Source organism: Zeus faber, assembly GCF_960531495.2.
Source record: "Zeus faber genome assembly, chromosome: 7".
NCBI classification, from domain to species: domain Eukaryota; kingdom Metazoa; phylum Chordata; class Actinopteri; order Zeiformes; family Zeidae; genus Zeus; species Zeus faber.
Window position 1 is genome coordinate 8,095,446 of NC_137203.1, and position 17,162 is coordinate 8,112,607.

Below are 17,162 nucleotides of genomic sequence, written 5' to 3' on the forward strand. Positions count from 1 at the left end.
TCAGTAGCTTCAGATGGAGTCCGCGGTGCCAGGCGGTGTCATATGCGGCTGGCAGGTCCAGTAGCACCAGCCCAGTTTTCTCATTAGCCTGAAAGCTGTCTTCAATGTCTTGTGTAAGCAGTGTTACCTGGTCCACTGTTGAACTGGCCTGGCGGAAACCGGCCTGTTCCCTAGGAAGATGTGGGTCCACCGCTGGCTCAATGCGGCTGTGGATCACCCTCTCAAGAATCTTAAATGGGACACAGAGCAGACGGGTCTGTAGGAGTTGGGGTCTTCCGAGGATTTGTTTGGCTTCAGCAGGGCTATGACTGAAGCACAGCGCCAGGTCTTGGGGAGCTTGGATCTCTGGAAGCAGGACAAGGGGAAGGCACAGAGCCAAGCAGATGTTGTCGCACTGTGGTGGATCATGAATTTTGGGTGGGTGTTATCACGGCCTGGGGCCTTGCCTCACTTTAGTTTGCTGATGGCCGCACTGAGTTCCGCTGATAGGTTGGTCTCCTGATAGGTTGGCATCGGCACTGGCCGCCCTGGAGAGGGTAGAAACCTGTCAGGAGGGTGAAATTCTTGTCTACTCCAGAGAAACAGCCATTCTTGAGAAGCAGGGATGTGATGGCATCTGCTGTCACTGGGCATTTGGGGGGTGATGCTTTTCTGCCAGTCAGCTGGTTGATGGTCAGCCATGCCTTGCGGCTGGAGTGGGTGAAATTGATTGACTCAAACTTCAGTCAATCTGGCCTGACGGGTCGCATCCAGCTTTTGGAGTAGTGCCATCGCAGTCGCAACCACATTTTCCCTTGAGCTAGCCTGCTGATGGTCTCGCAGGAGCTGGCTGCATTCTTCATCCCAGCCTGGGATATAGCTCTCATTGTAGCCTCGTGGGATGGATTTCTTTGCTGCCCCTAGGAGGACTTTGCAGTAGGCAGCATACGCAGCGTCCACATGGGCAGAATCTGGGTCCGGGAGACAGGCTGATCTTCTTTCTGTCTCAGCTGTGTATGACTGCCAGTTGGCAGTCATACACCTGAAGTTCCATCTCCTGACGGGCCTGCCTGGTACTGGCTGCACCAGGGAGGGAGCCTGGATGATGCACGGTCTGTGGTGTGATCGGGGGAACCTATCAAGGATGTGTCTCTCCGGTGTGGGGTCAGTGCTCCAGCACAAGGCGAAGGGCAGGTCCGGGTTGGTTCGGGTGTTCCATCGGGAAGAGTAGAAGCTTGGGTGCTGTTTTGCATCGTACAGGAGCAGAGCATTGGCGCCGGAGGCCCATTCACACAACGTCTCTCCATCTGCAGATGTATGGCTGTATCCCCAGTCGGTACGCTGGCAGTTGAAGTCCCCTGCGTAGATGGCGGGTGCCAGGACCAGCGGGAGGGCCAACGCGGTCAGCGTTGATGGTGGGGGCTTATACACTTTGACCACTGATGTGTCCTGGATTTTAGTGACCAGCCACTCAACCCTGGAGCCAGGTGGGGACTGGCCACCGTCTGTCCAGGTGAGGTCATCCCTCACAAAGGTTGCCAGGCCATGCTGTCTCCTGTAGATGGACCCAGCGAGATGGAACCTGGGCAGCCTGAGCTTGTCCTCTTCTGTCCAGTGGGCCTCCTGAAGAAGGACAGCTGCTACTACATTGGTTTTGGCCAGATGGCTTATGACCTCCAATTTGGCGGTGGTAAGGCCCTCGACATTGAGTTGAAGCACTGGAATTCCTTGGCGCTCGATGGTCGGGATGGCCGCCCGCCCTGACATGGGCCTGCGTCTCCCCGGCCCCTTGCACCTTGGTCTTTCAGCTGGGTGATTGGGTGGCGACATTTGTTTCACAAGCTGGTCTTGCACACACACACACACATGCACACACACACACACACACACACACACACACACACACACACACACACATATCTATATAATTTACAGCTACGCCATTGCCAAATAAAAAAAAAATTATATGAGAAAGAAAAACAATATACAAAACATACATAATATACAAAATCTGATTCTATGCACGGCATAAATAAAATTAAAAATGTAATATTGACTAGTGTACGTGACTGGACTAGTTTGTAGAATTACTTAATTTTTTCATTAAAATACAAATTACTATATATAAATATATATACTGTACATATATATATACTGTACATATATAACTATTTTTTAAGACTATATATTAAATACATAAATATTATTAATAATAATAATATAATTAATAATTATATAATAATATAATAATATATATTAATATATGATTTAAAAAATATTTAAATAAAGACATTTTAAAAATTACAAGAGTCATGACAGCTGGTCAACAAGAAAATCTTATTTAATGACAATTTTCCCATGCATAGACCCACATTTTGCATATTCTGTATATTTTTGTATTTTTGATAATTAATTTGTATTTGCTGTTTTTTTTGTTGACTGTTAAGCTTTTCTTAAGACGCACAGCAACGCATCAACCCTCACCAAGACATATTCTGCATCCAAACAGTGGAACGGCTTCATTAATATCTGTCTTTTGGGAGTGCTTTTGGGAGTCGTGTGTCCTGCGGTGAGGTAGGGCTGTCAGGGGGGAATCGTGTGCTCCCTCTGAGAGGATTCATGGTTCTGTCCTCACCTCCTGCCAGTGTGAAGCCTGACAGACACTGTCTGTGGAAGAGGTGCACCCATCACATCTCCTCCACCCAGTTCAGCTGGGACTACATTACGTGATTTTACTTAGTCATGAACAATAATGAAAGGATCGGGCAGTGCACATGTAACGGCTGACCTTTGCAGATTTTTGGAGCAGTGGTACTCCAGCACTCGCGCAGTAGCGAGTACCGTGCAGCGCACCACCATGTTGTGGTGTTGCTTGTGCAGCGAACATGCAGTGCTGACTTCATAGAAGAATCAGCCCCTCAAGAGTCAGTTGCAGTTGCAGTTGCAATTTGAGGCTTTAGCGCACACACACACACACACACACACACACACACACACACACACACACACACACACACACACACACACACACACACACACACACACACACACACACACACACACACACACACACACACACAGAAAGATGACAGCTATGATTATACAGTGCGACTACCCCGGACTACAATGCACCACCCAGGACCACTGTACCATAACTCTGCCCGATCTCAAATCATTGCCACATCAGCCCTGAAAAATCACCTCATGTGGCGCTAGTTTTAGACAGACTATTTAGATACTTAGACCCTTTACGCTGCTCTGGGACATTTTATCCCTTTAGGTACCTTATGAACAATGTAATGATGCCCGCGTTTGTTTTTAATGTTTGGACTATGTTTGTCCTCTGTGCTTGTCCTTTCATAAAGTGTATGTGGTGTCATCAGGCCTCACCTGTAAAAAATATTTCAATCTTCACGGTACTAATTAAAGGCTGCACAACGCACCACACCTCAGCCTCCAGAGACTCTGAAAAAGACTCTGAAACAGGGTTAATACTCAGCTGCCTTCCGTGACCCACTTTGCATTTGTATTGTATTGCATTGCATTTGTCTCATATGTATATACAGTTTAGGTTTATTTGGGCATTTCTGTTCTGTATTTTTTAAGGAATCTGTGTTTAATTTATTTTTTAATGCTAATTGTCTGTAGAGAAAGGCCTTAATCCTCACTGTGACACATTCCTCGTACATGAAAATGTATTTGGCGGAATAATCTCATTCTGACTCCAATTCTGATTCCTGTGGAGGATAGAATGCAGATCTTTGTGTTAAATGAGTCGCTGAAGCTGAGCCTCCATTTAGAGGTATTTTGCATGATTGGATCAAACAAACTGCTCGGATGACAAGGTTACACTAAGCTTATTATGAATGGCAGGTTCCAGATGAAGTGCAATCGCAGCAGAGTTTGGAAATCTCCGTTCTCTTTAAAGTAAGGGCTAAATATTAAATCTCTCAGCTTCTTAATCTCATAAAATCACAGTATAACTGCAAAATAACAAACAACAAAATGGTCAAAGAAAGACCAGATAACAACTCCATTCATGTAGGAGCAGACTGTGCAATTGTGGCCCCGATGCAGAAATCTTACACGACCAGAAAGGCTTGTTGTTCCCTTTCTGGGACACAACATTACAATTCTTATCTTCCCTTTGTGGAAAAGTGACACAGGCCTGCTCTCGCATGATATCAACCTTCTCGCAGGCAGCGATAATAACCTTTTCCGCTTGGCGTCTGTTGCAGCCCGGCTGTGCAGGGAAGTCCTTCCCTGACCCCCGTTTTTTTCTGGGAGTTTTTAGTTTCCCAGGTGGAGGTTAAGAGCATGGGGATGTTGATTTCTGAGCAAAGTGTGATGGTTGTGAAGCCCTTTGAGACTTTTAACTGTGATCAAGGGCTATAGAAACAGACTGGACTCCCATGGAGAGTGAACACATTCGTACCAGATTTCCACCTCTATTAGATTTTCCTAATTCTCAACCTCTGCTCTGTGGCTTCAGATCACTGTAGACAGCAGCAGCAGCAGAGCTGAGTTTTCAAAATGAAAAACCTTGTGAAACTGCCATTACTCTGTGTGACTGTGTCAGACAGTATAAATACTATTATAAACTAGTATGTGCACAGTAAGCAAGCATACAGAGGGAACACGCCCATAATGAGAATGATTACAGTGGTCAAGGCCGGTGATAGAGTGTTTATATTAGCAACATATTGAAGATGTCATTGTTTCCTGACACAGAGAGAGAGTGCATTCTTCCATAGATAGTAACTGTGCAAACACGACGAAGCCACCCACTTTGAATGGACTCGACATCCATTATAAGCCGTACAGAAGGCTTCACCATTGAAAAGTAAGCCCCGCCACTCGCACCACGGCAACTGGCTCATTGTAATCGGCTGGAGGCTGAGAAACCGCTAAACCGCGCAAGTCTTAGCAACCGCAGACGCACACGCGCGCACACACACACACACACACACACACACACACACACACACACACACACACACACACACACACACACATTTACACACATATACACACACACACACACACACGCATCACTCAAAGATTCACAAAGGACTCAAAACATACTGCACATCAGGCTCAGATCAGAGGCGGCGCTGTCAAAAATTGCGTAATCTTCAAGGACGCTTGCTTTGTTTTGTTCTACCTGTCACACCGCCGACACAACACAAACATCGCCTATAATATGCACATGATACGATTTCAGATCAAGTTTCCCTTGTTCTCAAGAAAATAAAATGAAACGAAATGTTTTCCCTCCCAACAGCCACCTCCCAGCTGAATTTCTGTGTTAATATTGCGGTTCCAGTACAAGGAGGCTGCGGATCAGACGGCGAGGTGGTCTGCGGTGGAACCGTTCCCTGCCGTACAACCACGGTCCAAAATGGCCCAGGCCTGGTTGCCCGGGGCAACAGGGCAACCATTGTTGTGGAGCCCTATGATGACCGAGAAAAAAACCTTCTATGCTCCAGCCCGGTGATTAAGAACGGCCAGCAAACGTAAATGCTGTTCCCAACAGAGGACAGAAATGGTGGAACACAATGGCATATGGAAGCACCAGTTACACCAGACGGCGATAACTTACTATGTTCATGAGCGTGAGGAGGTAGTTCTGCACGTGCTCCTTCCCATGGAACCGGACCACCGAGTCGTCCACGCCCAGGAGAACTTCGATGTTGTAGTCCTCCTCCCCGGCGTGCCGGCGCCGGCGGAGCACCGTCTGGTTGACCTGTCGGGCGACGTTGTCCAGTGCCCCGAGGACGTCCAGCTCCGGCTCTGCAACGGGGTAAGACTCGTATTAGGAGGGATGAGTTCATGGCCCAATGAAGTTCCGGAGGGGTTGCTCAGGGCTTAGCGGGGGTTGATAAGCCTGGTCTACTGTGTGTTTGTGGGAAAGTCGGTTTGGCACTGAATGTTCTAAAAAAATCCGTTGTGTGACTCAATGTTCACTCAGTTGACTCCTGCTTGTCTGCTGCTTCAAGGTGCAGCATGTAGAATTAAGTGGCATCCAGCGGTGAGGTTGCAGATCGCAACCAACTGAATACCCCTCCCTATGGTGGTGCAACATGGCGGCCTCCATGTAAGACGAGATGGCTGCGAAACCCGCGTATAACGCGAAAGGCGCTCTCTAGAGCCAGTGTTTGGGTTGTCCGCTCTGGGCTGCTGTACAAGAAACATGGCGTTGCAACATGGCGGCCTCCGTGAAGCGTACCCGCGCCCGCTCATTTTAAGGTAACGAGAAACACCATGATTCTTATTTTCATGGGATTACACACTAATTAAAACACACTTATGATATTATATTCCATTTCTGCCAAGTCCATTCTGTAAATTCTACACACTGCACCTTTAATGGTTCAAAGTCAAAAACAGCTTTTTAGAGTTCATTCAGTAATGCATAACGTATAACATACTGTAGGAACACAATCCACATTGTTCAGTGTCCTTGTATTTGATCTTTGGGCTGTGAGTGGGTTAGACATGAGAGTTCTTTGGAGCACGGGGGGCGTGCCTGCCTCCCAGGAAGAAGCTCCTGGGTGTTCCTGGGTTCTGTATGGAGTTTGTATGTTCTGTGGTCATGTGGGTCTCCTCCCACACAGCATAAAATGTACCACACATGTATGGACAACGTCTGCACCATCCCATCGTAGCCCCAAAGCTACAAGGGGATTAATGCAGATGGAAAACTCTGTTTATATGCAAATGTCCTATGCAAACTAAGTCAATCTTCCTTCATCTTGTTTTTTCCATCTGGTGGTTGAGGCGTTTTCACGTTCGGTGTTGGATGTAAATATCTTTTCTTACATGGGAACATATCCATTATCATTTCTTTGTATGGACTTTTACTTATTTTCATGAAAACAATGCAGTGAAGCAGAAACTAGAAAAGGAACAAACTTTTGTTCCGTCTTGCACTGTACTCTATACGCAACAACAACAAACAAATCCAACAACAAATCTGAGGCTGTTTATGGTAAAGTATTAGTGATTCATTGTTAAGTGCTGGAACAGGGCATTATCGATCCCAAAGAACCCATGAACACAATCTGACAGAGGGGTAGGCTTTAGATCTGCTGGTTCAAGATTCAAGATTCAAGAGGTTTATTTGTCACATACATATACATACTTTCATACATATATGCAGTGAAATGTCTTTGCAATGCACCCGGAGATTATAGACAATAAGTTCTAAACCGAACATAATAGCTAACCTAATTCCTACCTTGCAACTAACTGATTCCTAAAACGTAATGCAGTTAGTGAATGGAATAATATAAGATAAAATAAAATAAAATAAATTAAAATTAGACTCAAAATGGTAAAACAGAGTGGGGGTACAATATAGAAGTAAAGGGAATAGAGTTATGTATATGGGATAGGCCATTTGTATATGCAGATATGTGCATTAAAGTGCATGTGAATAAAGTGAGTATGGAGATATACAGAACAGTATACAACAGTATGACACAGCAAAACAGAAACACCGAACAGAACAGCAATACAGCGCAGTATGCACAGAGCAGTGATACAGTATGCAGTACAGTATTCAGTGACCCAGAACAGTGACACAGTATGCAGTACTGTATGCTACATACAATACAGTAAGGCAGTGGGGCCTGTGTGTGTGACTCAGTGAGGACCCCTGGTGAGTTCAGCATTGAAAGTCCTTGTGGCTTGCGGGAAGAAACCCCGTCTTAGTCTCTCTGTCCTCGCTGTGTGACTGCGGGAGGCGTAGTATTCACACTGATTTATTGCTTCACTGACAGACAAGATATTCAATTGCATCAGATTCTTTTTTTTAGCCGACTCTCAGATCTATTAATTGTATACTACCCATTTTATCTTGTATACAGTTTATTTTGGGGGATAATTTTATAATCTGTGGTCCATTTTTAGATTGAATGTATTGTTTATTATTACGTCTATTGTATACTTCCAAATAATAAAATATATTTTTTATTATTTAATAATGTGTGGCTATTTTTTTATTTATATGTATTGTTTATGATTAGGTTTATTGTTCATCATTATATGATGGTATATTTGTATTGTTATTTTTATCGTTCATTGTTTATTTTCAGTCTTATATTTCCGTTTAATTGTTAGGTTTATTTCATTGTTTATTGATAATTCATAGGTTGATTTAATATTTTCAAAGGTATCAATCTTCTAGTTATTTCTCAAGGTCTATTGTATATTGCAAACCTTTCATCAAATTCTTAGGTTTAGTGCATATTGCCATTTTCTTCTTTATATTTTTATTCCTATTACCTCAATTTACCTCTGGGGATGATTAAAGTATCCATCCCTCTATCTATCTACTTGTGTGCTCCTGTCTTAACTCTAATCTCCTGCATCATCTTCCGTCAGGGAACGATCTCAAGAATAACTCAAAAAGAATGACTCATTGGAGTGTTCATGTATATGTATGTGACAAATAAACCTCTTGAACTTGAACTTGAACCACAGGAGCAGATGTGGAAAATCCGGGTTCAGAAAGTACAAATTCTGCTCCGGGATTTGGAGCCAAGCAGGTGGATTTTCTCATTAGCATCCACCCAGAGGGCCAAGTGATGAGCAGAACCAGCTGGATCTGTGCAGGGCTGGAGCAAACACGTGGTGACAGGATTTTTTTCATTTTCTGAACCTGGAATTTTCCTTTGGTTTCTTCTTCATTTTTGGGCGATTAGATTAATTAAATAGAAAGAACCTTTAATTTACCTTTGGACAGTCCGAATAATCAGAGTTATTAGAAGCAACTATTTATTTTATTATTCTGACTATTCCGATCTTTACTGGGTTTTATCTGCTCACAGAGCGATTACTCGTTTACTCATGTTTAACACCTGAGTGTTGTCACACTCTGGAACACCAATTCGATTTTTACTAAAAAATAGTAGTGTAAAAAATTAAGCAAAATTTACTCTTGAGCCTCAAAAGGATCCAAAATGTGTTCCAGCATTTTGTCGCCCCCTTAAAACACAACAGAAAAGCGGAGCCGCCCAGCCCACCCCTCTGATTCCTGCCCACCCCAGCCCACCCCTCTGATCCCTGGCTCCGACCATCGCTGGCACCGTATCCTTCCGAGCGGAGACTCCATTTGAGGCAGAGTGCTGAGGAAGATCGAACAAAGGGACCTCTTAAAATATATTTGTCTCTTCTTCTTCTGGAAATTTTCTGTCAAGTACGCAATGGCTTTATGTAACCTGTCCATGTGGTCATCATATTTCTGGACGTGCATTTACATCTATTTCGGGGGGGAAAAAAAGTGCAACTCCGAGAGATTTACTGTAGATACCTTCAAAACCAAAGATGTCCTCACATGGAAAGAGCTTGTATTTTGGAAACTAAATTGCAATTCAAATTCAGCACTTAGATTAATAAAGTATATATCTATCTGTCTATCTATCTATCTATCTATCTATCTATCTATCTATCTATCTATCTATCTATCTATCTATCTATCTATCTATCTATCTATCTATCCATCTGTCTATCTACCTATTATTTTAGAGGAAAGATAAACTTGCAACAATCTCTTGCCAGAGCCAATTGCATTAGGGAAAACAGATCAGTATTCAGATCTCGTGCAGCGTTAGATGCAGAAAGAAAATAATTCAGATTAATTAATTTGAGGGCTCTCCATCACTGGATATCATCATCCTGTTTCAAACGAATGCAGAGCGAGGCATGCAGCCCACAGTATATAACATAGAATTATTAACCCCAACCCATATACAGCTGCATCCGTGGAGAAGAAGGTGCGGCATCATGCGTCAGGATTCGCTGCTTGCGTATTACCTGGAATGAGTCATACGTTATATACTACACACGGCTGCTAATGAGGCCAGGACCATTAGTGCAGGATGAACGGCATCAGAATTCATCCGTCCAGGTGAATTCTGTTCTGTGCGATCCTAACACACGGGGAAGAATAATTTGGACGAAACAGTGCAAGGGCAGCTACAGCGCTGACATTTCTAATTTAGGCCGGTGCCATGGCGTTCATAGGAACGCTGCCAGGAATAAAAGTAGGATGAGGGCGACAATGTAAGCGTTCGGGAGGGTATTTCACAATTCACCATGCTCTGGGGGGGGTTATATAACGGGGAAATCAGATTTGACTTCAAAGGAGGGTTTCTGTCTACGCCCTTGACACTAAAATGAATTGTATTCAGTCACTTGACATTATTTCAGACGTCTCAACTCTCCAGTATTGAGCGGCACCCGTGGAATCGCTAACGCAAGCCCTCTCTTGACGGGGAATGGCCAGTCAGCGCTTAACTTATCAAAGAAATGATTCCAGTTAGGTTCAGGAGGCTTAAGGCCCTTTTCTGTCCAGCAACAAAAGAGGGCATTAGTTCATTTGACGCACAGTGAGCAGTGCGCCTCGATATTTCCCCGAAAATTATTCACTGGCAGCAGCTTTCAGATGCAGCGAGAACCGAGCCGCAGCTATTGAACTCAGCCAACTTAACCTGGACCTAAAAAAGAATAAAAATGTGTGTATATATAAGTTTTGCTTTTCACACGCACATACGCACACACACGCACACAAACACACACACACACACACACACACACACACACACACACACACACACACACACACACACACACACACACACACACACACACACACACATATAGCGCTGGTAAATACCAGAGGATTTGGGGCTGCGAGGGAGAGTACAGGCCATTTTTCATTTTTCCAGCGCAGCTGAGCCGCTGCAGACACAGCCGCTGATTGAGTCGGGGGGAAGCGGCTGGCTAAAATAAATAGGGAGAAACGTCCGCCACCTCAGCCGTGCCCTGGACCCGACAGAGTTGGGATTGTGCGGCACATTCCACTGCTCCGCCGCTGCCGTCGTGACACAGGCATTCCTGTGCAGCCACCCCCGCCCCTCGAACCCGCAGAGTAAACAGCGTTCTGAGGTGCCTACTTCAAACGCACAGGACTTCCCCTCAGCGCTGCTTAAACCTGCCCCACTGTGCCTCCACTCCACCCCGCCCTGACCTGCGGCCCAGGTCCCAGGGGAGGATGATGGGTGAGGCCCAGTGGGGTCCAGGGGTGAGGGCCGTTGAGGACAGGGGTAAGTCGGTAGGGACGAGGGGGGAGGCCTGGGGACAAGGCCCAGTGAGGAGTAGGGGTGAGGGGTGAGGGCCGTTGAGGTCATGGGTGAGGCCCATTGGAGACAAAGGAAGAGGCCAGGTGGGGACGAGGAAAGAGGCCTGGGGGGAACAACGGGTGAGGCTTGGTAGGGATGAGGGGTGAGTCCTGGGGGGACGAGGAATGGGGCCTGGTAGTGATGAGGCCCTTGGGGTGAGCGGTTAGGCTCTAGGAAGAGAGGTGAGGCCTGGGGACGAGGGGTGTGACCTGGTAGGAACGTGGAGTGAGGACGGCGGGGACGAGGGGTGAGGCCTGGGGGGGGTAAGGGGTGAGGCCTATTGGAGATAAAGGGAGAGGCCTGGTGGGGACAAGGGGAGAAGCCTGGGAGAGGTCTGGTGGGGAAGAGGGGTCAGCCCCCTGGGACGAGGCGTTAGGCACCAGGAAGAGGGGTAAGGCTCCGGGATCGAGAGGCGAGGGGTAAGGCCTGGTGCACGAGCGGTGAGCGATGGAGCCTGGGGGACGAGGGACAAGGTACGAGGGGTGAGGCTTGGGAACGAGGGGTTAGGCCTGGGCGACAAGGCACAAGGGGTGAGGCGGGGTGGGGAAGAGCAGCGCTCACCCGCACATGGCACGCGGGCAAGGTGTCCGGTCGGAGCCTTCACCACTGTGGGCTAAAAATGGCACTGAGGTGGAGGCTGAGCGCCATTGGAGTGCAGTGGAAATGTACTGTGCTCGCAGCATCAGGAGCCTCCACCCTGCAGCAGCCCCTCGTGCACGCTCCAACTCAAACATCTCTCTGAACACACACTCACAGCACAGAGCAGACGCTGCAGCCAAACAATATTAAATGGCATCACTTAGTCTGGAGACAATCTGATGTTGAACATCTGTTTGATACACAACGGGAGTGAAAGGTTCGAAGCATGAAACTAAATGAAAAATATAGAATAAATGAGAAAGGTTATCACATCAAATGTGCAGGAGTATACACATAAATGTCAGGGCCCGACAATAACCGTTTCAGCGTTTAAATTTTTTTTAAAGACAATTAGAGCAGTATACCTCCTTATGTCTAGAAACGTCCACCAAGGGAAATAAGTTGTCCTGCTGCATTAATTTCCCCTGTCTGGGCTGTTATTATAAAGAATCATTTTCACTCAATTCTAGAAACTATTTAAAAATTCGACAACCGTTTTTCAGTTTTGGCAACAGTTGATGTATGGTTGCCAACTTGGAGACCATATTAAAAGTTAATGTGTATGTGGTTTACTGCACAGTTGGGACAATGATTGAAACAGTTTAAGGATAGGATAGAAGACGGCTGAGATGAGATGTGCATTGGAGTGAAGCCGTCAAACAAGCCAGCAGGGTCAGTTCAACACATGCAGATACAATGCAGGCGGGTGGAGAAGAGTTTAGGATGCATCCATCCATCCATCCATCCATCCATCCATCCATCCATCCATCCTTCTTGAAATACAATGGTCCTACTCCATCGTAGCATCTGAGAGGGTAGTGACTCCTTCATAACCCGGGAAACTCTCCTCTCTCCCACTCTCCCATGAATCCTAAAACCTGGATCCTAAATTCAGAATCTGTAATCCCAATAGTAGGTAGGCGGTGCTGCTGAGCACCGGCTGAGATATTGTTATAGTGAAGACCAGGAACACGTAGAGACCAAGTCAAGAGCAGTGAAATTGAAATGTGTTATGATGATGAAGTGTAGTATATTTCACACATAATAGTAATACCTAATACTTTTTAACAAAGTAACTATTGTTTTTCGGTCAGAAAAAAAAGAAATAATAATAATACAGTAGCTATTATTACTAATATTATATGTCATTAACATTATTATTATTATCATTATACTGTCACAGACACTATCATTCTACTGATGTGGATATAATTATTGTTATTATTATTATTATTATTATTATTATAATATTAGGGGTCAGGCCCCGAAGGATGACATGGATCCACTGCACTCAGGGACAAGATGAATAAAATACGTATTCGGGGAAGTCCTGACGTGCCGTCATCCAAGTTTGATCGTGATCGGTCCATTATTGTGGAATCATTTAGTAAAAGAACTGTATTTTTTTTACATCACTGCAACACACGCACATGCGCAAATGACAGCTCCCACAGGTCACAGGATATTATTGCAGTCTAGTAATTGGTCAATAACCGGGTCCTAACCAAGTCTGGTGCAGATGGTACTGACGTCAGACTTTCATTGATGTCATGGATCTGACAAACCCACCAACAAAATTAATAAGATGTGTATTCGGGGCAGTTCCGATGTGGCATCGTTCCAGTTTCATCCAGATCGGTTCAGTGTTGTGGAAGGAGTTTGTGCTTAACAATCGCCACCTCACCAAGCTGCCGCCACCACGCACCGACGTATAAATTCTACGAGTGAATTTCTGCACTCATAAAATATACCGGAGGAGATAGCCATGACATCAGGCTCTCTGTGCATCGTTGTCGGCTCCGATCAGTCTGCTCGCAAATTGGACTTTCAGCTGAGGGCAATTTGCCCTTGTTTTTCATCTGATTGCACCTATCCATGTGTGGCAAAGTAAATAATCTGTGCATCCGTGTGCGAGCAAGAGCCCGTTGCAGGCTCCGTGTAGCGCGCACACACAGGCTCCGGGTGTGCGTTTTTTTTTTTTTTTGTTTCGTTCATTTATGAAAAACAAAATACATTTAAAATAATAAAAACACATTGTTTTGATCTGTTTCATTTGGAGAAACAGGAAACCAGCACGCGCAGTGGAGCGTAAATGCTGCTCTGAACTTGCCTGTTGTTTGGGGGAGGGCTGTTTTAATTCTTGTAAAAAACCTGCAATTGCAATGGAACTGACCTTCTTGTTTGGATGTAATTTATATATAGCATTAAGAAGACTGAATTCATGTGAAGAAGCTCCCATTTTGATTAAAAGATTTGTACATTTGAGTTTATTTAATAATATGTTTATAAAATACATTATTATTGTGAAGGCAGTTTCCCTTTAATTTACAAATGCAATAAAATAATTGTGCTCCCCAAAAGGGATGAATAATTATGATAAATAATTTTGATCATACTACTGAATAAAATAATCGTGATTATCATCTGAGCCATAATTGTGCAGCCCTACTTCCTACTGCTGCGTAGGAAACCCACCAAAAGCCGCAAAGACCGCCCGATCAGAGAATTACACTGTAACCAGGCCAGAAAAAAATGAACTTGTGCAGTCACAATACTTTAGAGAGCCAAAGCACACTCATCCATTGAACTTAAACGAAGGGCCGACCACCCTAACCGTATTGCTGCCTGCAGCTATATTTATTATTATTACTATACGGTTATAGATGCTATTGCTATTATAATCATTTTTATTATTATCATAATCTCTAACTGTATGCATATAAGTTCAAATTCCCACAGTAAGAACACGATTGCAGTTCATCATATTGGTTATATAGCTTGATTTGCTTTATATTTATTTATATGCTATGGTTTATACATAATGCATAGTATATTACACTAAAACTCAAGTTTCAACTTAGTTGTTCAAAGACATCTCAACATCGGAAATTCCACACCTCCTGCTGTGAGAATTTCTAGGTCATATCTTCTTTTCATCATTAACTCCAATTTAAAAAAAAACATAAAGAGATAAAAACGACACGCTCCTGTAACTGAAGTAGTAATGAGTGATTCCCTTGTATGAAGAGGGATCATTAATTTACTGTTGCAAAACAATTTCCTCCACTTTCAAGCGGATAATGAACTCTTCATGTGTACAGGACAGACAGCAAACATTCATTTCAAATTGATAACCTGATTCGCTAACAATTGCAAACAATGCATACATCTGAAATAAATAGAATATTTATTTATTTTTTTTACACAAAAAAAAAAATCAGCTTAATTGGCCCTAGCCTACGCTGCAACAACCTTTTTATTATTGGTGCAGCAGTTCCACTGGGGCGGTGTTTTTCTTGATGGATTTGATTTGATCTAGAGTTTATTTCCCCCTTGGTCTTAAGCCAGATTCACACCTAATCCGAAAAGGCATCTGAAAGTTGGATCCTCCCCCCCCGGTTGCCGTGAGATTAACTATATCTGGGTTTCGCATCACAAATGATGTCAGAGAAAAACGGGAGATGTATTTTGTTCCCAGTACAACAGAGCGCAGTTGGCTCAGCCGCTGCTGCACCAGGGAGTTCAAAAGAGCGGTGACATCGGCCTAATTACTGGCGAAGGTGGGGAAGATGCTGCAACAGGCGATTCACATGTGGTGGGTTTGGATAAAAGGAAGCAGCAGCATCTTCATGCGCTGAAGAAATGCCATGCTACTTCCTGAATCTGTGTCAAAGTGCGGTTGAGATAGTTAAGGACCGAGAGAGAGAGAGAGAGAGAGAGAGAGAGAGAGAGAGAGTGTGTGTGTGTGGTCTACCTGGATGGAACACCAACCACCAGGCCAGGGGATTGAAAAGCCCTAAAATCTAGGCCAGCGTTCATCCTCCCCACACTGGATTAGTTGAAGAAGAACTGCTCCTTTGAGCGTCTCCCGCTAATAAAGACTTTGTCATATTTTGATGACAAGTAGATAAAAATAAAAAAATATTATGTTTTAAAACTATAATATATATATTTATATATGCCAGTGCCATCATGGAATACCGTTGCTGTGAAGGGGTGTACTTGGTCTGCAACAATGTTTAGGTAGGTGCTAGGAGTCAAAGTAACCTCCAAATGAATGCCAGGACCCAAGGTTTCCCAGCAGAACATTGCCCAGAGCATCACACTGCCTTCGCTGGGGCTTGCCTTGTTCCCATTATGCATCCTGGTGCCTTCTCCTCCCTAGTTCAATTATGCATATGCACCCGGCCATCCGCATGATGTCGAAGAAAATGTAATGTATCAGACCAGGACACCTTCTTCCATTGCTCCATGGTCCAGTTCTGACGCTCACGTGCCCATTTTAGGTGCTTTTTGCGGTGGACAGGGGTCAACATGGGCACTCTGACCGGCCCGATACGCATCAAGCTGTGATGCACTGTGTGTTCTGACACCTTTCTATCATGGCAGCATTCACTTTTTCACCAATTTGTGCTACAGTCGTTCTCCTGTGGGATCGGACCAGATGGGCTAGAATTTGCTCCCCAGGCGCATCAATGAGCCCTTGGGCCGTCTTGACCCTGTCGCCGGTTCACCGGTTGTTCGTACTTGGACCACTTTTGGTAGGTACTAACCACTGCATACCAGGAACCCCCCACAAGACCTGTCGTTTTGGATCACAACTTGGCCCTTGTCAAAGTGGCTCAGATCCTTACGCTTGCCCATTTTTCCTGCTTCCAACACATCAACTTCAACAACTGACTGTTCACTTGCATATATCCCACCCCTTGACAGGTGCCACTGGAACCAGATGATCAATGTCATTCACTTCACCTGTCGGTGGTTTTAATGTTGTGGTGGGATATATTAGGCAGCAATTGAACAGTCAGTTGTTGAAGTTGATGTGTTGGAAGCAGGAAAAATGGGCAAGTGTAAGGATCTGAGCCACTTTGACAAGGACCAAGTTCTAATGGCTAGACGACTGGGTCAGACCATATCTCAAACTACAGGTCTTGCGAGGTGTTCCTGGTATGCAGTGATTGGTACCTACCAAAAGTGGCCCCAAGTAAGGACAGGGTCATGGGCGCCCAAGTGCTCAGTAGGGAGCGAAGTTTAGCCCGCCTGGTCCGATCCCACAGAAGAGCTACTGTAGAAGAAGGTGGCCTGGTCTGATGAATCACGTTTTCTCCTACAACATGTGGAGGGGTGGGGTTAGGCGTCCGATCCGATGGAGCATATGTGGGATGTGCTGGAATAACAAGCCCGATCCATGGGGGCCCCACCTCCCAACTTCCAGGACCTAAAGGATCTGTTGCTAACGTCTTGGTGCCAGACACCACAGGACACCTTCAGAGGTCTTGTGGAGTCCATGCCTCCATGGGTCACAGCTGTTTTGGCGGCACGAAGGGGAGCTGCACAATATTAGTGGTTATTAGTGGT

At 45.0% G+C, this 17,162-nt stretch overlaps 1 protein-coding gene across 1 annotated transcript in view; it reads right to left on the bottom strand.

Annotated features, from left to right (window-relative positions):
• adamts3 (ADAM metallopeptidase with thrombospondin type 1 motif, 3) overlaps positions 1 to 17,162 on the bottom strand; it is a gene marked incomplete at its 5' end in the record, with an annotated part of 152,332 nt that overhangs the window by 84,173 nt on the left and 50,997 nt on the right. The window contains one exon of the mRNA XM_080003784.1: positions 5,582 to 5,772. Coding sequence (XP_079859910.1) covers positions 5,582 to 5,772 — 191 coding nt within the window. The remainder of the gene's footprint in view (positions 1 to 5,581; positions 5,773 to 17,162) is intronic.